This window comes from Phascolarctos cinereus, unplaced genomic scaffold, assembly GCF_003287225.1.
Source record: "Phascolarctos cinereus isolate Bilbo 61053 unplaced genomic scaffold, phaCin_HiC Scaffold_4;HRSCAF=312, whole genome shotgun sequence".
Classification (NCBI taxonomy): domain Eukaryota; kingdom Metazoa; phylum Chordata; class Mammalia; order Diprotodontia; family Phascolarctidae; genus Phascolarctos; species Phascolarctos cinereus.
In genome coordinates this window covers 298,395,760-298,416,093 of record NW_027555847.1, presented here as the reverse complement: position 1 = coordinate 298,416,093, position 20,334 = coordinate 298,395,760, and the positions used below count along the sequence as shown (strand labels likewise).

The following is a 20,334-nucleotide window of genomic DNA, read 5'->3' as shown; positions in this document are numbered from 1 at the left end:
TACCTCAGACAATAGTAATATAACTCTGGGCCTTAGTTTCCTCATGTGTACAATGACTTTATGGTCTCTGAGGTCCCTTCCGATCCTAAATCCATGACCCTATGATCTAAATAGATTCTATCTAAAAGGAAACTTTTTTTACCTATTTAAAGAACACATGTACAATTTTATGGCTATAATAATAGTAGCTAACATTTATGTAGTGTTTACTATGTGTCAGACCCTGTGCTTGGCTCTTTACAATTATTATCTCATTGGATCTGTACAACAACAGTAGGAGGTAGATGCTATTATTATCCTCATTCTACAGATGAGGAATCTGAGGCAAACTGAGGTTAAGTGGTTTGCCCAGGTTCAAACAGCTAGCAAGTGTCTGAGGCTGGATTTGAACCCAGGGCTCTATCTATTGCACTGCTCAGCTGAAAACAAATTAGATGTCCATTACCTGGGGAATGGCTTAAAAACATTACAGTACATGAATGTAATGGAATATTATTGTGCCATAAGAAATGACAAATTGAAGTCCTTTCCCACTCTCAGATATGAAGACTTCAAAGAATTATGAGAAGATTTATATGAACTGGTGCGGTAAAGTAAATAGAACAAGGGAAACAATATGTACGATGACCACAGCACAGAACTGAGCTCTGTGTAATTATAATGACCAAGGTTGACCCTCAAGGGGAAGAGGTGAGAAAATATTCAGATGTGGGAGATGACTGCATAGGACAGAGCACACACCGCCACATTTCACAAGGTCACTGTGTTGGTTGGTTTTCATCAGGTGCTTTTTTAAATTCTGTAATTTTTGTTGGAAAAGAAGACGTACTGGATGGGGGTGGGGTGGGAGAATAAACTGAGATGTGAGTGTGGCTAAAATAAAGATATCAGTGAAAATAGGATTTTAAAAACAAAATATCTGTATATGAACACAACAAGGAAAAAGCACCAAGAGGGCCCTGCAGCAGTCACTATTACTTAGGTGAATGGTATTCCTGCATTCCCAAGTAAGTTCAATAAGATCATCATCTTTGGGAATAAAAATGAATTGGGCATAAAAGGAATATTAAAACCACAAGTATTCTATTGAGTTTTATTTATACCTGACAAGCATCTCCATAATGAATAACAGCTGTATTCTCCAACCACCATGGTCAATATTAAGACATACAGTCAGTTCCCATTTGCACAAATTTCCATCAGTGATAACTAGTTATCTTCTGGTTACAGGATAAACTTGATAATAAAAATGAGCAGTCAACTTTTTTTAAAAAAAATCATCCAGATCAAACAGTATTGCCGAAGTATCCAAGTAAAGAGGAAATTATATTTAAGTACACTTGAAACAAAAAATAATTCTTCACAAAGCATCCCTAGTTGAAGTAGCATGAAGGAAACATAATCCAGACCATATCCCATGTTAATTCAGAAGACCACTTCTAAATGTGTGTGTGTCTTGGAAATTCCTTTTGGATCTAGGTTGGAATGAGGTAGCTCCTGAAATCCCTTTGCACTCCTAAAGTCTGTGATTCTGTGACTCCTTTAAAAAAAAAGGCCATAGAACAGAAGCTTATCTTCATCAATTACATTTCCCCAAAATATATGTCAGGTACTTCTTTATATGGATATTGAACTAGGAAGTTAGTAGTTATAGTTTTAATACTGGCTTTGTCCCCAACAAACTAGATGATCCTGGGCTAGCAACTAGAACTCTCTGAGCCTCCTTTGCCCCCATTTATTAAGTTATAGAATTATAATGCCTGCTCTGCCCAACCTTAAGGGAGTGTTAGGAGGGTAAGTCAGACTAAAGAAGCATTTGTTGGGTTCCTATTATGTACCAAGCGCTATGCTAGGAAATACAGGAAGCTGTCTTCTAGACACAATCTAATAAAAAAAAAACCTCATTATTGCAAGCTCTTGGGAAGCATACACAAATAAATATAATGCACTGTGTTAAGTATACACAATATATAAGCATACACAAATAAAAATGAATATAATGCAAAATGGAAAGGACTATGAAAATTCTGAAGAGATGAAGATTACTTCCTAGTCTGGGGATCAGGCCAGCTTGATGGAGCTTCTCATTTGTTGTAGGTCCTGTAGGAATAGCAAGATTTCAGTAGGTAGGCATAGAAAATTTCATAAGATGATAGATCACTAAAGCATGGGATGTGTCTATGAAACAGGAGGCCAATAGTACAGTGAAGGGAGTCTTGGACTTTGAGTCTGGAAGACATGAGTTCAAATTGCCTTAGACTCTACCTAGTTGTAAGACCCTGAGTAAGTCACTTGAGCACTCTTAACCTCAGTTTCCTCATCTGTAAATTGGATATAGTAATACCACCTAGATTGTGAGCCTGGGTTACTAAGAGGTTGGTAGTACCCTAGACCAGTGGTGTCAAACTCAAATAGAAAAGTGATCTACTAATCCATACATAAGGATTCCGAGAGGCATCATTTTGTCTTAATTTTAAAAATATTATATTGTCCGTTTTATTGTATTTTTATTTATTTGTTAAATGTTTCCCAATTGCATTTTAATCTGGTTTGGGCCAGTGTCAGGAGTAGTGTGGGACACTTCTGTCCTAGCCGGTAATAGGGAAATTAAGAGCAAGGAAGAGATTGGGGGGTGGGGGAGTTATAGAGATAATGAGATCTGTTTTGGATATGTTGAATTAAAGATATCTATAAAATTATAATTAGAAATGTTCAGTAGGCAGTTGGAGTTGTAAGACTGGAGGTCAGGAGAGAGGTTAGCACTTGACAAATTGATCTGCATAGAAATGGTCATCAAATCCATGGGTGCTAATGAGCTCACCAAATGAAGTAGAGGGAGAAAAGAAGACTCAGGACAAAATCTGCAGTTAGCAGGTGTGATCTGGAAGAGGTTCCAGCAAAGAGACTGAGAAGAAGTAGTCAGAAAGGAGAACAGTGTCACAAAAACCAGGGGAGGAAGGAGTATCAAGAGAAGAGGATGACAGTGTCAAAGGCTGCAGAGAGCTCGAGGATAAGGACTGAGAAAAGATAATTAGATTTAGCAATTAAGACATCATTGGTAACTGGCCAGATTAGTTTCAGTTAAATTTCAGTCAATTAATTCAGTAAAATTAGTTTCAGTTAAAATGAGGTAGGAAGCCAAACTACATCCTCTTATAATCTTCTCTGTTAGGCTGTGACCTTCTTGAGAGGAGGGACTATATTTTTGCCTTTCTTTGTATCCCCGGCACTTTGTACAGCATCTGGCTCATAGTAGGTGCTTAACAAATGCTGTCGACTAACTAAAATTAATTTATTTCCCATTAATTAATTTGGAACAAAACATACTCAGTGCTCTAAAGTGTGAGGTCGGGGATCACTAGTGATTGGAAAGAAGGTAGGAGAAAAAATAAAAATCAAAAGAAAAATAACAATGTCTGTCTGTGATTCAGTGTAGAAGTTCTGGAGATGTTCTGAAGAGAAACTAGCAAAGGTTAGAGACTATTAATGAAGGGAAAACTTACACACGAAGAAGAGGAAAAGAGCAAAAGTTAGTCATGTTCAAGAAAAGAGCCAAAAAGAGTGTTTATTTAGCAGGGAAACAAAACAATAACTGGAAACTACTGTAGATGCTTTGAAACTAGATGGACTGGTAATTACTAGTACCACACTATATTTTTTTCCCTTTGAAAAATCAATTCCACATGGCCTTTCTCTGTTCTTATGGTATCTGGTCTCTTCTTAAGAAATACTGCCAGTGGGTTAATTTTGACTACGCCCTTAGCACTCTTCTGTGCGTAGTATTTGGTCTTCTCATTTCTTAACATTATATTCAGTTTTTCCAAGAGTTCTGTTCCCGGCCCCATTTCAAAACCTGTTCTGACATTTCCTAAATGTGTTCAACATTTCCTAACTCTAGACCTCTGACATATACTCATTTCTCAAATTATTGCTATACTATCATTTTACCCAACCAAGGTATATTAGATTCATTGCTGAGGCTGCTTCTTCTCTCCCTTGGGACACAGTCCATAGCTGTTATCATAGTTAACTTCTGTTTAGATGTGTGCTTTTGATGAATCCTGTTGGAAGGCCTATTCAAATGTTGTTGGTCAGAAATTCAGAAAGGTAACTTATCCCTGAAGAGATGGTCAAAGTAGGAAGTTTTCAAATAATTCTTTCAGCTGATGTGGTATGATTAAAAGGGTGCTGAAAAACTTGGCCTTTTTCAAAATTCCTCCCCTACCCCACCCCTCATTGGTGTGCCATGAAATGAAATTCCCGCAGGTTAAGAGTCTGTGATGGATTTGACTACAAAGATATCAGGGCTATTTAGAAAGGTAGTAAGATTGTCACCTGCAAATGATCTTTTTAGCCATCTGCCATTTGACCATCAGGACAGATTCCTTTATTTGGATGGGTCCCTACCATGTGCCTTTTGGAAGAGTAAGGCACGAGAAATTTCTGTTTCTGTCCCTTTGAGTAGAGTGGGGATATATTGTTAGATTGCCTCATGTCACCCAGGTTCTCTTCTATGAAAATAGAAAGCCAGAGGTTAGTTCACTTTTACCCTCAATTAATATAGTCTGTACTAAATAGATTCCAATGTTGGACTTCTTATCATTGTTCATTCCATATGGAATTTTGTTGTGAGGGAGGAACCAGCTGTCAGGCCTGAAACCCTTCTGCTTTGTTCTTCCATCCCCTACACACTCATCATAGTGACCATTCTCAGGATTTCAATGGAAAGAACTGAGGTTCTGGGGATTCCCAGCCTCAGTTGCCCATATTCCATTCTGTCTTCTGCCTCAGTTCACCAGTTCTCACCCTTTGGCACCATACCATTAAGAACTTCTGGCCTTCATGCTTTGCTCCCCTCATTCTCTGCTCTCACACCAAACCACATACCTGAAATACATCTAATTAGTGCCTGTGCCTCTTTATCTGTACTTCTACACTTACAACGCTCAGGCCAGCCCCAATGCTGCATGCACCAGAACTCTGCCTACTTCTTGACATCCCTGACTAGCCAATGAAGTATGAAATCCATAACAGCTAACATCTATGTAGCACTTACCATGTGCCAAGCACTGGCAAATATTATCTCATTTCATCCTCACAACAACCCTAGGAGGGAGGTGCTATTCTTATTCCTACCTTAAAGATGAGGTAACAGAGACAACTAGGAGTTAAATGAGTTTCTCAGGGTCTATAGCTAATAAGTGTCTGAGGCCAGATTTGAACTGAGGTCTTCCTGAATCCAGGCCCAGAACTCTATCTATTGTGCCACCTGCTCAAATAACATCACCTTCATCTCTTCTCCTTTCCAAGCCCCCAAAGGTCCCAATCTCCTGACAGTGGTATTGAGGCTATTTGTTCATTAAACACCTGTTGTGTACAGAGCACTGTGCTAGGCACTGAAGGATGTACAACTTTAAGATAACGCATTGTCTATGACCAAATGAGGCTTGGGCTGGGACCTATTGTTGGCCAATCAATGAGAGCCACAGTGATTTGGGTTTAAGGCATGGTCCTTAAGAAAGAAATCTAGCCTGTAAATCCCAAGATATCTTATGAAATTTCAGTGATCAAAATTTATATTCCTTTGGGCAGAGTACCCACAGGTAAGGGTATGATACCCTATGTAGACAGAGGGAGAGGAGGAAGGGAGAGAAGGAGGAAGGGAAGGAAAGAAGGAAAGAAAGAAGGAAGGTAAGAGCTGTGTTGCCCAAATGGAATAGGCCTTTGGGTCCCCAGTGGGATAGGTACTGCTACTCACAGGTTGTTGTTTATCCTTCGTTCTTGAAGAGGACCATGACATCAGGAAGGTAGTTAAGTGGAGGCATTGGGTCAACACATCTTTTTCAACTTTAGTGGTGAGAAAAAAAATAGAAAGAGACAAGGAAACTAAATGGGCAGAATATAAAGATTGTGAGAAGGCTTTTAAAGGAATTGTATTTGTAGGTAGATGAGGGAGAGCCAATAAAAAGGGATAGATTGAATATCCCAATGCCTTCAAACATTTCCACTTTAAAGACAGAGAAATTTGCAGCATCAGAGGAGACTTGTGATCTTGTTTATTTCAATGAAATGTGGACAAAAGGTAGGGATTCACTACTGAGGTTTCACTTTGAAATTTGAAGTTAATGTGAATTACTAATATGGGCTAATTCTATACCTTCTGAATAAGATTTAAATTTCTTCAGTTGTTCATTTATTGTGATTGAAAATATTTGCCTGGCTTAGAAGAATGGGAGATTTAGAGTGGAGATAATGGAGCCATAACTGGGGGTTTTTTTGGGCCTGGGAACTCACCACTGTCAAAAAGTCCAAAGTTTTGGGGAGACTGGTTAAGTGCAACAGAGGTCAGGTCACCAACACTCCCTATATCCTGCCTCCTGCCCCAGGACTGACTTTCCAGGATTGACCCTCCAATCTTGGCCTCCTGTTCATTTCAGCTTCAAAACAATCTGGCCTTCGGTTTATACATATTTGGACCTTGATTTAGACACTGTACCTGTGGCTCTTCCAGCCTGGTGATTGCTCTTATTTGTTCAGCCCCTTTCAAGGAATAACACACTAGCAGACTGTGAGCTCTATGAGGGCTTTCTCTCCCCAAAAACCTAATGCAGTATTCAACACACTATAAATGCTTAACAAATGTTTGTGCATTCAAATTTTTAATTGAACTGAAAAAAATTTCCTCTACTCCTCTTATAGTTTATATTTAAATTATATATTATAAATTATATTACATTATATAATATTTATCATATCATATTATATTTAAATATGTTATAGCTTAAATTTTAAGCCTTACTGTGGTTTAAGGATGAGCCATAACTGTTTGGTAGCTATTGTTTGATTATGTAGCATTTGATCTTGCCAAGACAGGATACTTTGGTTGAACTTTTTAAAAATTCAGCCAATGCAATTCTTCCTCTGGTGATTACTTGGTGTCTGTATGCCTGTGTCATCATCGGAATTGGAATGTCTTGCAAGATTTTCAAGAGCAGGGACTACGTCACTTTTCCTGTTGTTCCCTCACAGTGGTCTCAGATTGCAGATTCAAATAACAGAGCCTGTTAAAGGCAATATACACATACACAGGTGATCAAAGTTACCTCTATTTTTAGTACTGTGATGTCTAGGTTCAAGGGCATTCATGTTTGCCTGTTGTATTGAATTTGGGGCCCATTAACTAGAAATCCCAGGTCCTAAACATATTGATGAATAGGAGGGAGCTTTAGGCACAGAGCCACCAAATTCAGTCCTCAAACGTAAGATATTTGTCTATGGACCATCTCTTTAAAGATGAAGATCTTAGAGCTTAGATATCTCTTTGAATGAGATAAGAGCTACAATTGACCAGAGCCATGCAAACCGTGCAAATAGAAATAGTCACGGATCTCCAAACTGCTTATCATTGCAAAAGTCTATCCCTTTAACAACAAAAATTTCCTGGTGATGCTATATGCCTGTGAAAACCTTATAGTAACTTTTTTAAAAGAAGTTATATAACTTCCTTGGGAAGAGGAATGTATTATAATACATTTATGCATGTAGCTGCTTAGATGCTGAATATATGTAAATATTAAGACCATTTTCAGCCTTTGATGGAAGGATTTTGGTATATTCCAGGAGGATGTAACATTCTAAGGGTGGAATTCAATTGCCTTTGAATATTTCCATAGTGTCCTTAGAGCACATTATTCAGACAAAGAGGAAGTCAGCTTTATCTTTGAAATATTTTATTAGAATTTCAAAAAGTTTCCAAGTGATTGAAAATTACAAAACTAACATTGGATTGGTCTAACACTGATCAGACTTCATCTATTCCTAAACTAGGTTATTTTCTAGTTAGTGTATATGTGTGCTGTGTGTGTGTGCAGTGTGGATTTAAAAAACTGATTAAAAAAACACCTTTACTTAAGAGATGAAAGTGGCAAACAGGGATGTACCATCTTAGAATGGCAAATCCATTGTTTTACTGCATGAAGTTATAAAAACCTTAAAACGTGAAAGATGTTTCTAAATCTTTCACCAAAGATCTTTACTCAAGCCAAGCTCCAATTCAGGTAGGGAAATCTGCCTATGTAAGACTCCCAAATTAAATAGAAGGTAGATCATTAGTGCATTATTTTGAAGGATATGCCACATTTGTATTCGAGTACTAGTTTTCTAAGCGCTGAAGTAAAGAAAATGTCTCCAATCCTCTCTCTTTCAGATGTTTTATCCCAAATGTCTATGCAGCTCTCTTCACTGCTGCTCTCATTCCCTTGATGTGTCTTGTGGTGGTATTTGTGGTCTTCATCCATGCCTACCAAGTGAAGCCTCAGTGGAAAGCTTATGATGATGTCTTCAGAGGACGAACAAATGCTGCAGGTATGAGATGATAAAATTGGGGCAATTCTTAAAAATCAGAAAGAATGCTAGAACACATTGTTGACCCATTTTCATTATAACAGGAACTGTAATATTACCCATTAGTCCTATTATCTAGCTCAGGCACTAAACATTAAAGTGAATGATAGGCTGAAATCATAGGCCAAGAAACAGGTTTCTGATTTTCCTTCCTCCTCAAAGTTGCAGGAGTCCCTTCTTAATTCCCTAAGCTTGCAAGTAGGTGAGATGTCAGAATAGCTGTTTGTTCAGGCAGTGGATATAGTGTGCCAAGTTTCAGATTTTCAAGGATGCGATACTCAGTCCTGAGGAGACCCCCTCACTAGTTATTTAGAGGCCTCTGCCATATGGGCAGGTCCTGGCCTTTGATCAGTACAGCAGAACAGCCAGCCAGAGGATGCTGTGTCTACCATATCTGTGTCTCAGAAGATAACATTTGAGACTTCCTAACTCCTTTCTCTCTGGACTTTCTATGGAAGTACTTCCTTGGCATTTCCATTGCAAGTAGGTTTCTTTTGGTTTCTTGCTGGTTTCTTTTCCATAGTGTTCTTAGACTATATCATTCAGACAATGTTTCAGGTATCAATGGTTAAGTAAACTGCCAAAGAATGGATGCTTAAGGAATGGGTGTTATATATTGGAGCTCCTTATAGTCAAACACAGCAACTCTTCCATGATTTGTGAAATATCTTCATTCCTCTCAGGTTTCAAAATCTTCTTTAGAGTCAGATATACTCCCAAAATGTCCTTGAGTGGTATCTTTTGCATTTGGAGAGCTGATTTTGCTGACAGATGTGCAAAAACATATGTAATCAGACAGTTTCATAAGTGACCACACATGTCTGGATGCTTAAGAACTCAAGTTTTTCCAGCCTAAATTGGCATTCATTTCAGTTCATTTTTTCCTTGCTGAATCATACTTAGCACAGGTTTTTTATGATCTGATTCATTTTTGGTTAGATTAGACTCCCTTTGGATGCTCTCAGCCAGGCACAGCAATAACAGCATACACCTACACACTTAAAAATAGCTCAGAGAAGGGTAGGGCAGTGGTTGGCTGGACAGGCAGGGAAAATCTTTAGACTCTTGATGTGAATGCCCAAAGGACAGTGGGGAAGGATGTCAGAAATTTCAAGCACTCCATCATTCCAATTATTTTGTACTTGTAAAGATCGTGGAATGTACTTATTTTTCTATATTCTCTCTCTCACATATGTATGTGTGTATTGTTTCAGCATATAGAATGCAACTTCCTTGAGGACAAGGATTTTTTATTTTTATTTTTTATGTATCCAGTGCCTAGAAAGGTGTTTGACACATAGTGGGCACTTTATAAATGCTTGTTTATTGTGGCAGATAGAGCATGAAAGGAGAAGGGACATGTAAGGATCAGAGGAAGGAGCTGGGTGTTTTTAGCCTGTAGAAAAAAAGGCTTGGGGGGACGTGATAGCTGTCTTAACGTATTTGAAGAGCTGTCATATGGAAGAGAGATGAGACATGTTCTGTTTGGTCCCAGAGGACGGGAGCAGGAGCAAAGGATGGAAGCTGCAAGGAAGCCAATTTAGATGTCAGAGAAAATGTCCTCACGTTGAGAGCTGTCCATCAGCACAAAGTCCTGCCTCTCCAGGTGCCGAGCTGCCCCCACCAAGAGGTCTTCAGGCATGGATTGGATGGCCACTTGTCACGGGGATTTTAGTGGCAACTCCTTTCATGTATGGATTGAATTAGATGGCCTTCCAGCTCCCAAATTCTTTGATTCTTTGGAAGGTATACTTCACTATCTTCCTTTACTAATCTTTTGACTGAGAGCCAGCCTTAGAACCCAGAAAGGACAGAGAAAAAAACAGAGGAATAAGTTCCCCCTAACAAAGAGAGGAAAGATAGGTTATTTGGGGACCCTTAAAATTTTGTTCTTCATGGCCGTCTCTTTTATTTTATTTTATTTTGGGAGGCAGTCGGGTTTAAGTGACTTGCCCAGGGTCACACAGCTAGTAAGTGTCAAGTGTCTGAGGCCGAATTTGAACTCAGGTCCTCCTGATTCCAGGGCTGGTGCTCTATGGCCCCATGGCCATCTGTTAAAGGAGGTTCCAATGGCATTCTGATTGATTTTTAAAACTCAAAAGACCAGAACTGTCTCATGCCTTTCTTTGTATCCTCAGAGCTTAGCACTGTGCCTGGCACATAGTAGGCATTTAATAAATGTTTATTGACTAATTAAGTGACTTCATGTGGGTAGAAAATAGGATACACCTTAAGAAAGGGCTTTTTGGGGTTATGGGATAATTTTTACAAATAAGATAGAAACAGAGTGGCCTAGTGAAAAGAGCACTGTCCTTAAAATCAGAATTTGCAATGAATTAAGATTAAGCAAACATTTATTAAATACCAATAGATTAGACAGCTAATCTAGTAGCAATAAATATCAATATTCTAGACAACTCATCTAGGGGCAGCTAGGTGGCTCAGTGGATAGAGAGTGCTGGACCTGGAGTCAGGAAGACTCATTTTCCTGACTTCAGATCTGGCCTCGATACTTCCTAGCTGTGTGACCCTGGGCAAGTCACTTCACCCTCTTTGCCTTAATTTCCTCATCTGTAAAATGACCTGAATAAGGACGTGGCAAACCACTCTAGTATCTTTGTGAAGAAATGGGGTCACAAAGAGTCAGACATGACTGAAAAATGAGTCAGCAACAACAAATAGAGTAAACCCTCATTGCTTCTCATTTGAACCGTTCCAATAACTTTCTCCTACCTTCAGGCTTATCTATCCCCATTCTCAATTTCATTTCATATGCACTGTAATTCTAATCTCCATATGTGCAGATTTTATCTGTCACACTCCTACTCAAAATCCTTTAATGACTTATTATTGCTTTCCAAATAAAGTTCAGACTCCTAAGACTGCCATCAAAGGCTTTCCAACTTTCAATCTTTGCAACTATATTTCAAATTATTCACTTTTACCTACAATGCACACCAGTCAGAGTGAAATCTCTTCTGTTTGCCTGTTCTACTCTCTTCTGCTGCCAGTTTTTTGATGACAGTATTCCTTATACTTGAAATGCCCTTTCCTGGTCATTTCCTCCTTTTGCAAGTCTCCCTATCCCATAATGTCCAGTACAAATGCTATTCCCTTCATGTGTATACCCAGTCATCAATAAGCTATTTCCCCCATGGAAGTCTCAAATAATTTTGCTCATCCTACTCTTTTACCTACCAAACCATGATACTCACAGTTTGTTTTGTAATGGTATATATTTTAACTACCCTCCCTAATTATAATCTCCTTGGGGTCAGGGACGGTTCCTCATTTTTGTATTTTCCTGACTACATACCAGTCAACGGCTATGCTAGCAGAGTGCTTTACAAGTAGTTTTGATATTTAATAAATATTTACCTAATAATACAAAATTGATCTGAAAGATGGAGCTCCCCAAACAATTACGTATACAAATATATGAGGAATCTGTAATTTCATCAGTGTGGAGCAATATCTTATAACTCGTCTATGACTTAGTAGAAGTTCCAACACCCAAAGTGGTGGTTCTAGAAGAGTGCGTCACTAGTTTTGAATAAGCATGACAGGAGATATCTCCATTCTCTAGCTCCTGCCACCAGCTGTGGTTTTCCATCCGTTTTCCTGGCTTGACATTGGGGAGGTCATAGTAGCAGCATCTGCTACTGCAAGTCCTGGGGAAATATTTAAGGGGGATTAAGCCAAAGAGGTTGGGAATTAGAAGGAGAAATAGAAGAACCCCAAAATCAACATAACAGGTCTAGAAGCCCAACTGCCCAAGAACCCTTCTTTGTTGCCAAATTCAATTTTCAGTATTTTTAATTTTTTTTAAAAAATTTTCTCATGATAATTAACACTGTGCCATATACCAGAAAAAAGATTAAGAACCACTGAGATAAAAGTTAAGCAATCTGCCCATGTTCACATAGCTAATAAGTGCCAGAGGTGGGACTGGAACCCAGGCCTGGCTTGTTGACTCTAAGCTCAGCACTCTACGTACTACACCATACAACCTCCAAGCACCTGATTTATTACCAAGACATAAAGTACAGCCAAGGGCTGTGATACCTCAGTTAACGACCTTCCAAGAATGAAGTTTCTTTATAATAAGATTAGCTATAGGGAAAAAATAAAATTCCCATAAATCTTGCAGAGCAGTGTTGGCATAAAGCAGAGGCATTGTTCCTTGGCACTAAGCTGTAGATAGGTGTGCCTAACTGTGCAGAACAAAAATACCTTGTGCTCAGCTTCTATTTGTCCACTTTGGGCTGAAAGTAAACAGAGCTAGCCCTAGGCAAAAAGAATGGCACAGTTTATCTTTGGCATTCCCAGCTTCCTTTTCTCACCCTTTCCCAGCTTCCCTGCCTTTTTGGTGATCAATATCCACCTGATCTTCAATACTTTCCCCCCTTTTAAAGCAAGAAAGGATCTAATATCATCCATTTTTCCTTATCATATGAATCAGAATGGACAGTCTCTTCCCATCCAAAGGCACCTGTACTCCTCTAGGGAAGATGAACCAGGAGGCATGCTATGCCTATGCTGAGTTGCTACAGGAAGTAGAAGAAGGATTGGAGAATGGATTAAAGGAAGTCAGGTAGAAAGGAAAGAAAGAACAAAAAGGAGAACAAGCATTTATTAAGTACCTACTATATGCCAGACACTGTGCTGAGCACTTTACACATATAATCCCATTTGATCCTCCTTAGGAAGCAGGTACTATTATTATCCCCATTTTACAGCAGAAGAGACTGAAGCAAAATGAGGTTAAGTGACTTGCCCATGATCATACAGCTGGTAGATGTCCGAAACCAGATTTGAACTTGTGTCTTCCTGACTTCAGGCCCAGCACTTTATCTGCTTGTGGCTGGGAGGTAGAGGGCAGGAAACATCCCTCTATTTTCCAGGACCTGGAATCCTTTATGCTTTAGAACAGGTCTATGTGGCAGGTTCCCTCTCTTCAGGCACTGCCTTCTTCCCTTCTGTTTCCTTTTCTGCTCGAATTCAGATCAGGACCCTTTTTTCCCCACTATTTTTAACCCTCTCCTGCGTCTTCCTTAAGAATTTTGAATGCAAATGTTAAATTTTCTGGACACACATGAAATTATGTAATATTTCATTTTTTTAAAAATTACTCCCTTTCCCCAATTTCCTTGGAAGCATCCCTATGTCTCTAATGTAACATGTAAATTCTGTTGAAGAAGTATATTCTTACAATCCATTTTCATTGATAATGGAGGCATTACTCTACAGTGCTATGCAAATCTAGGTTTAACTGAATTTTATGCATGCTTATTAATCATTACAACAGTATATGGCCAGCTGTCCATATGAACAAGTTCTTGAGTTCAACATAACATTTAACATCCAAATGGGAATCTACCCCTTCCATAAAATTTCAGTTAAATGGTTGTGAGTCTTGACCTTAAGTTGTGGTTACCTATTTGGAAGGTTATTATTGTAGAATTAAATCATGTAGTTTCTTTGTACACTCTGAATCTCTTTGTTGGAAGGGACACTGCATTATGAGAAGCATAATGTCCTGGACTGAGGAAATGACAGTTCTTCTATAATCAGCTCTGTTTAGCCAGTCTCTGGAATATTGAGTTCATTTAGAGTCACCATATTTAAAAAGGACACTGATACACTGGAGAGTTGACCTGAGAAAGGTGGATGGTATGTCAAAGGGTCTTGGATCAGTTGAAGGAAATGGGAATATTTAGGTTAGAGGAAAGTAGAAGTGATAACTATTTTTAAAACTTGAACAGCTCTCATCAAGAGGAATGATTAGATATCTGCTTGGCCTCAAAGAGCAGAATTTGGAACATTGCATGGGAGTTGAAAAGAGACACATTTCAGTTTGGTGTAAGGAAAAACTTCCAAACCATTAAGAGACATTGAAGAGTGGAATGGACTGCCCTGCCTTGGAAGGTAGCAGGATTCCATCTCTGGAAGTCTTCAAGCAAAGGCCAAATGTCACAGAGCAGATTCTTGTTCAGGAATGGGTTGAACTCTTAAGTTCTCTTCCGATTCTGAAATGAGGGAATAATGTGTGTTTCCTAAACATTTTAAATTAAACTATGTTGAGAGTGGTTTTTTTCATATTTTGAATCATTTTGTCTACAGCAAAATATATTGGGAAGAAAAGGTCAGCTAATGTCAGGATAGTCATATAGCTGAGACATTACATGGCATAATAGATAGATGGCTGGCTTTAAAGTCAAGAATACCTGAATTCAAGCCCTGACTCAGATACACACTCTACCTATGTATCCCTGGGCAAGTCACCTAACCTCTTATTGACTCTTCTAACTCTATAATGCCATAAATTGCAGATGAATTATTGACCTGCATATGTAGAGGGAGCATCCAAACAAGAAATTCCCTGCACCAATGAAATTATAGGTCACCATTGCTATAGCTAAACTGTTCATTTCCAATGATAATGACTCATTTACTAATAATGCTACATGCAGAGAGGTAATTATCTACAACCTGTACTCACACAGAGACACTATTTGAGGGCTCCCAGCACTCACTGATAACAAATCAGGAATGTTTCATTATTTCTGAATAAGTTTTTCTCCAAGTAGAGCTTTTCTCCATATAATTATGATCATCACAAAAAAAATACAGTTTTAAGACTAAAAATTCCTTTGAGATCTCTACAGCTGACCCCTGGTACCATGATAAAGATTGGTAGTATTATTCAGTCATTTTAAAGTCGTATCTGACTCTTTGTGACCCTATTTGGGGTCTTTGCCAAGAAAACTAGAGTGGTTTACCACTTTCTTCTCCAGCTCATTTTATAGATGAAGAAACTGAGGCAAAGAGGGTGAAGTGACTTACCCAGGGTCACACAGCTAGGAAGTATCTGAAGCCAGATTTGAACTCAGGAAGATGAATCTTCTTGACTCTAGGCCTGGCAGTATATCCACTGTGCCACCTGCCTTCCCTAATAGAGATTTGTACTCTGGCTTCATAGAATTATTTGCTCTCACATGTTAAGATCTTCGTCTCTGAAGTCCTCTTACTTCTAATAAGATAGGTTGATTTCTTCCTCAGTTCGATGAACTGGATGTTCAATGTGAATGATTCATAATAAAGGTATGTTCCCTGAGCTAAATTTCAAAGTCTCAAATGGAATTTTGAATGAAGCCTATAATTTTAGGGTTTAGTTTTGATCTCTGGCAGTGATAAGCCTGTCTCTACATTTAGGCTCATTAGAATTTACTGGCTCCTTTCTGATTCATAAGCCCTTTCTTACGTGAAGAATGATTCATGAATCAGAGAAACAAAATTCATCTGAATAAAAAGTGGAAGTAGATGACTGAATCTTTTTCATGTTAAAAATCCTACACATAAATTCTTATCTGCTTAATATAAGTTTAAGGGGACTTTGATCCACCTACAAATGTTCAACATGAATTTTGGATATGTCTTAAAATGAACCATGGAGTGGTTACAACAGAATCTACTAGTAGGACTCTTTAGTATCAGCCAACATTTGCAGTTTCTATTTCCAGCCATTCCTAGAATAGGAATCATGACATATCTAGGGAAAAAAATAGCTCCATTTTTAAAGAGTCTCCATTTTGTCATCATTAAAGATGAATAACACCTAGTTTGTTTTGGTGTTGTCAAAATTAATGAAAATATCTTAAATACTTATGATAAATACAACAAAATATTAATCTTTGTTTCTAATTTTGATTAGGCTGACCATATCTCTACTGACATTTCTTTCCATCAAACAGAATACAAAACAACTCAGAAATTCAAAACAATAAAAGAATGGACAACTAAGAAATGGATGTCACTTGGGTTCTGAAATCCTTTTTTATTTTTATTCACTTGATAAAAACATGTTTATTTTCTAAAGAAAAATGTTCAGACAGTTAATATGATTTTCCTCGTCCAAATAAGGCAGAAGATTAGGTGAAACTAACTGAATGTCATCTTACCTAGTAACAGTAAATGCTTGAATAAGATCCAGAGTGACCAACGTAACAGGTTTCACGTGTCCTTGGCAGGAATTTCCTTGTTTGCAGTCTACTCACATGTTTCCATTGCTGAAAATAAAACAAAAACAATGTTTACAGATTTAATGGAGCATCTAGATGGTGCAGGGGATAGAGCAGGCCTGAAGTTAGGAAGACCTGAGTTAACATCTGGCCTCAGACACTTAGTAGTTGTGTGACCCTAGGCAAGTCACTTAACCCTGTTTGCCTCCTTATCTGTAAAATCAAGTGGAGAAGAAAATGGCAAACCACTCCAGTGTCTTTGCCAAGAAAACCCCAAATGGGGTCATGAAGAGTTCAACATGACTGAAAATGACTGAACAGCAAAAACAGATTTTGTGAAAGCCCCATGACACAAAGAGAAATCTTTTCTATTTGAGGTTGAAACAATATTATATACACAAGTATGGGTCAGCTTCCCATTGTTTTCTGGTAATGTCACCACCTCCCCCAAACCCTAAAATCTTGAAGTTATAATATGATTACCAACTGTGACATAATTTTTTTTGAGCATTCTTTCTCAAACTTTTGAATTTGAAAACTTCATAATACCAAGTATTCATAGGTTTTTCAAATATTTAGTGTTTCTGAAAACAGCAGTGATTGAAATAAGGAATTTATAAACCTAGAATAGTTATTATAATAAGATTACCAATTTTTACTACTCCTAGCTTATTAACTCCATAACATATGAAACCTAAAGGATCCTCAGAAGTAATTCAGGCAGCCAGCCATGGTGATGTATCCCTGTAATCCCTGCCAGTGGGGGGAGACTGAGACTGATGATCACCTGAGCTCTGGAATTCTTAGCTGCAGTAGGACTAAAGTCAATTAGATATATGAACTTAGTCCAGCACCAATATGATAAGCTCCCAGGGAGCAGAAAGTAGCATAACCAGGCTGCCTAAAGAAGACAAACTGGCCCGGTCAGAAAAAGAGCCGGTCAAATCTCCTATGACAGTCAGTAGTGGGATTCGGCTCATGAGTGATTGTTTCACCTCTAGCCTAGATGAGATAGGAAGAGCCATTCTCCAAAAATGAAGAGGGAGAAGGAGAAAAATAAGGAGGAGGAAGAAGAAAAGAAGGGGAAGAGGAAAAAAAGAAGAGGAAGAGGAAGAAGATTATTGATAATAGCATTCAGAGGTTGGAGAGAGCTCTTTTATGGAATTAAATGTCACTGTTTCCAAGATGAATTTGATATGTCCACCTACAATTTATAAAATTACAAAAATGGGAAGGCTCTATAGGGATCTTTCCTTTCATAATCCAGCTCTCTGGAAGGACTGTGCCTATTGTACCCTAGGAAGTGAGCTCATGCTCTATTTGAGACTGGCCATTCTCAATCTTCTATAATGATTCAGTACTAATAGGTAGAAAATATTTCCTTATTTATAACATAAAGCCTTCTGCTACAAGTTAGGGCAGGGCTTCCTAACTGAGGGTCTGTGAACTCTTAAAAATTATTTTGAACTCTGTGTTTCAGTATAATTAGTTTCCTTTATACTCAAATGTATTTTATTTTATGCATGTAGAAACATTATTCTGAAAAGGTTTCGATAGACTTCACCAGACTGCCAAAAGAGTCCATGATACAAAATGTTTAAGTCTGAATTAGGACAATTAGAGACTCCAAGGTCTTGAAGAGGCCTAGAAATATCATATAGTCTTCCCTTAACAATCTCTCTCTCTCTCTCTCTCTCTCTCTCTCTCTCTCTCTCTCTCTCTCTCTCTCTCTGTCTCTCTTAGTTAGGCAATGGGGTTAAGTGACTTGGCCAGAGTCACACAGCTAGTAAGTGTTACGTGTCTGAGGCTGGATTTGAACTCAGGTCCTCTTGAATCCAGGGCCGGTGCTCTATCCACTGCGCCACTGCCTCTAACAACCTCTCTTAAGAACCCATTCTGAAACTGCGGAGAAAATACTGTGTCTTAAGTTTACTTGGTGGCTCCCCTTTAGATACATCCTTCAAAAAGCTTCCCTCCTTTGTCTTTCCTCTCCACCTCCCTTCACTCCTTTCAGCCTTTGCTTTGTTGATGCATCATTATCCAGATAATATGGGTAGCCCAACAACAGGTCCTGCTATTCTTACCCATCTTATTTTCAACATTTAAAATAAATCCATTTTTAGCTTGGTTTGGCTTTAATAATTGCAGCATTCATTACACAATTATAGCCTGATCACCATATTACTAAGATATACTTTTCTATGCACAGAATGTGTTTGAGATGATAAGATTTTTCAGTATGAGATCTAGCAAATATTTTGCTAATAAATTACTTAAATAAAAGGTTGTTTTCAGAGTGAGCAGGGTATTACCATCCCCTTTCTATTAATAAGCTGCTATTTGGGTCTACCTCTAGTCTCAGCCTGTGGGTGCTTAAGCACACACACTTATGTGCAATGAATTTTGACCAGCTTCAAACTCTTCCAGGCTTGGAACTATGGAAAATGATCCACAGAATCCATTGCAAGTTACATAGTCTCACTTGATGGTGAGAGACCAAGTGCTTAGTCAAGAAAGAACTAGTAATCATGGATCTAGTGGTTAATATTTGGTTGGTTTAAAAGGGGATCCTTAATTTTAATGACTCCTTTTGTGAGTTGAACTGCCAGCCCACAGTATCAATAGTGGGATGGCAGCCCCACTACCTAAAATTCATTTTTCCCACAAAATATAAGTGAGACAATTATTGGTCCAAGGAAGGACTTATTACCAGTTAAAGCTGTCGGGAAAGGAGTGGGCCACTTCATGAGTTTCATATTCTTCATTTCGGGAGGTATTCAACTGGAAGACAATTTACCATGTCTCAAGGATATTAAAGAGGGATTTATTCATTAGGCAAGAAATTATATTCCATGACTTCCAAGGGACTTTTCCAATTCTAGGATTCTGTGATTCTAACCTAAATGAGATACTCACTGGCTGCTCCAAAACTGGTTTCCAATCATATCTTCCATATGTAATTTTTACAGATTAAAAGTAATATTTTATATAAAAGATCAAATAAAGATTTTCTTTAAGTGAAAAAAGAACCCATTCTGATAATTGCAATGGCCTTTTAAATTCTTTTCACTTTTTCAATAACTTCATTTCCTACAAAGTATAGTCTTCCTAGAGAAGATATATAATAGATCCCACTTTGTGTCTCCCTCAGTTCCTAGCACTGTGCTTTCTGCACATTGTATATACTTAATCAACATTTGTCAAATTGACCTAACTGTCCTCAGTGGAGATACATTTCATAATAGTTATATTTATCCTTTATCCTCATCTAAATCGCTGATAAAAATTCACATTCCCTATATAACATCAAAAGAGCCTTCCTTCCTCATTGAAATTGATTCAATACTCTATGGACATGACTGTTCAACCAGCTGTATAATTTCACTAATGAACTAATCTTCAGCAAATGTTTTGACAGTTAACCACAGTATATCATGAAAGATTTGTTTGAATATCTTCCTGAAGTCCAGATACATTTTGTCCATGGCTTTTGCCTGATCTACCAAGCTAGAAAATTTGCCCACAAAAGAAAATGAGGTTATTTTGACATGACTTGTTCTTAGTGAAGCAGTACTGGTTCCTAATGCTCTGGCAGGACCATAGTTGGGAACTTTACTTCACTACAAATTCTTAATTCCTGGGGAATCATTTTAACTTCTCATCTCTATCATGAGAGGCAGCCTTTTCTAGTAGATAGAGAGCTAATTCTGGAATCAGAAAGACCTGATTTCAAGTCCTGCCACAGACATGTACTCACTTTTTAACCCTGAACAAGTCCCTCTTATTGCTTGTGCAAGTCACAGAGCAGTGTATCACCAGTCTTGCTAAAGAAAGTATCCTTACTGGTTGTTCTCAATACTACTATCATAGTTCCAATTGAAAAAAAAAATCTCCATCACAAATGAAGTTA

At 38.2% G+C, this 20,334-nt stretch overlaps 1 protein-coding gene across 1 annotated transcript in view; it reads left to right on the top strand.

The window, feature by feature from the left end:
• Positions 1-20,334, top strand: part of ADGRV1 (adhesion G protein-coupled receptor V1) — a 712,618-nt gene that overhangs the window by 556,113 nt on the left and 136,171 nt on the right. Inside the window, 1 exon segment of the mRNA XM_078151750.1 lies at positions 8,207-8,364. Coding sequence (XP_078007876.1) covers positions 8,207-8,364 — 158 coding nt within the window.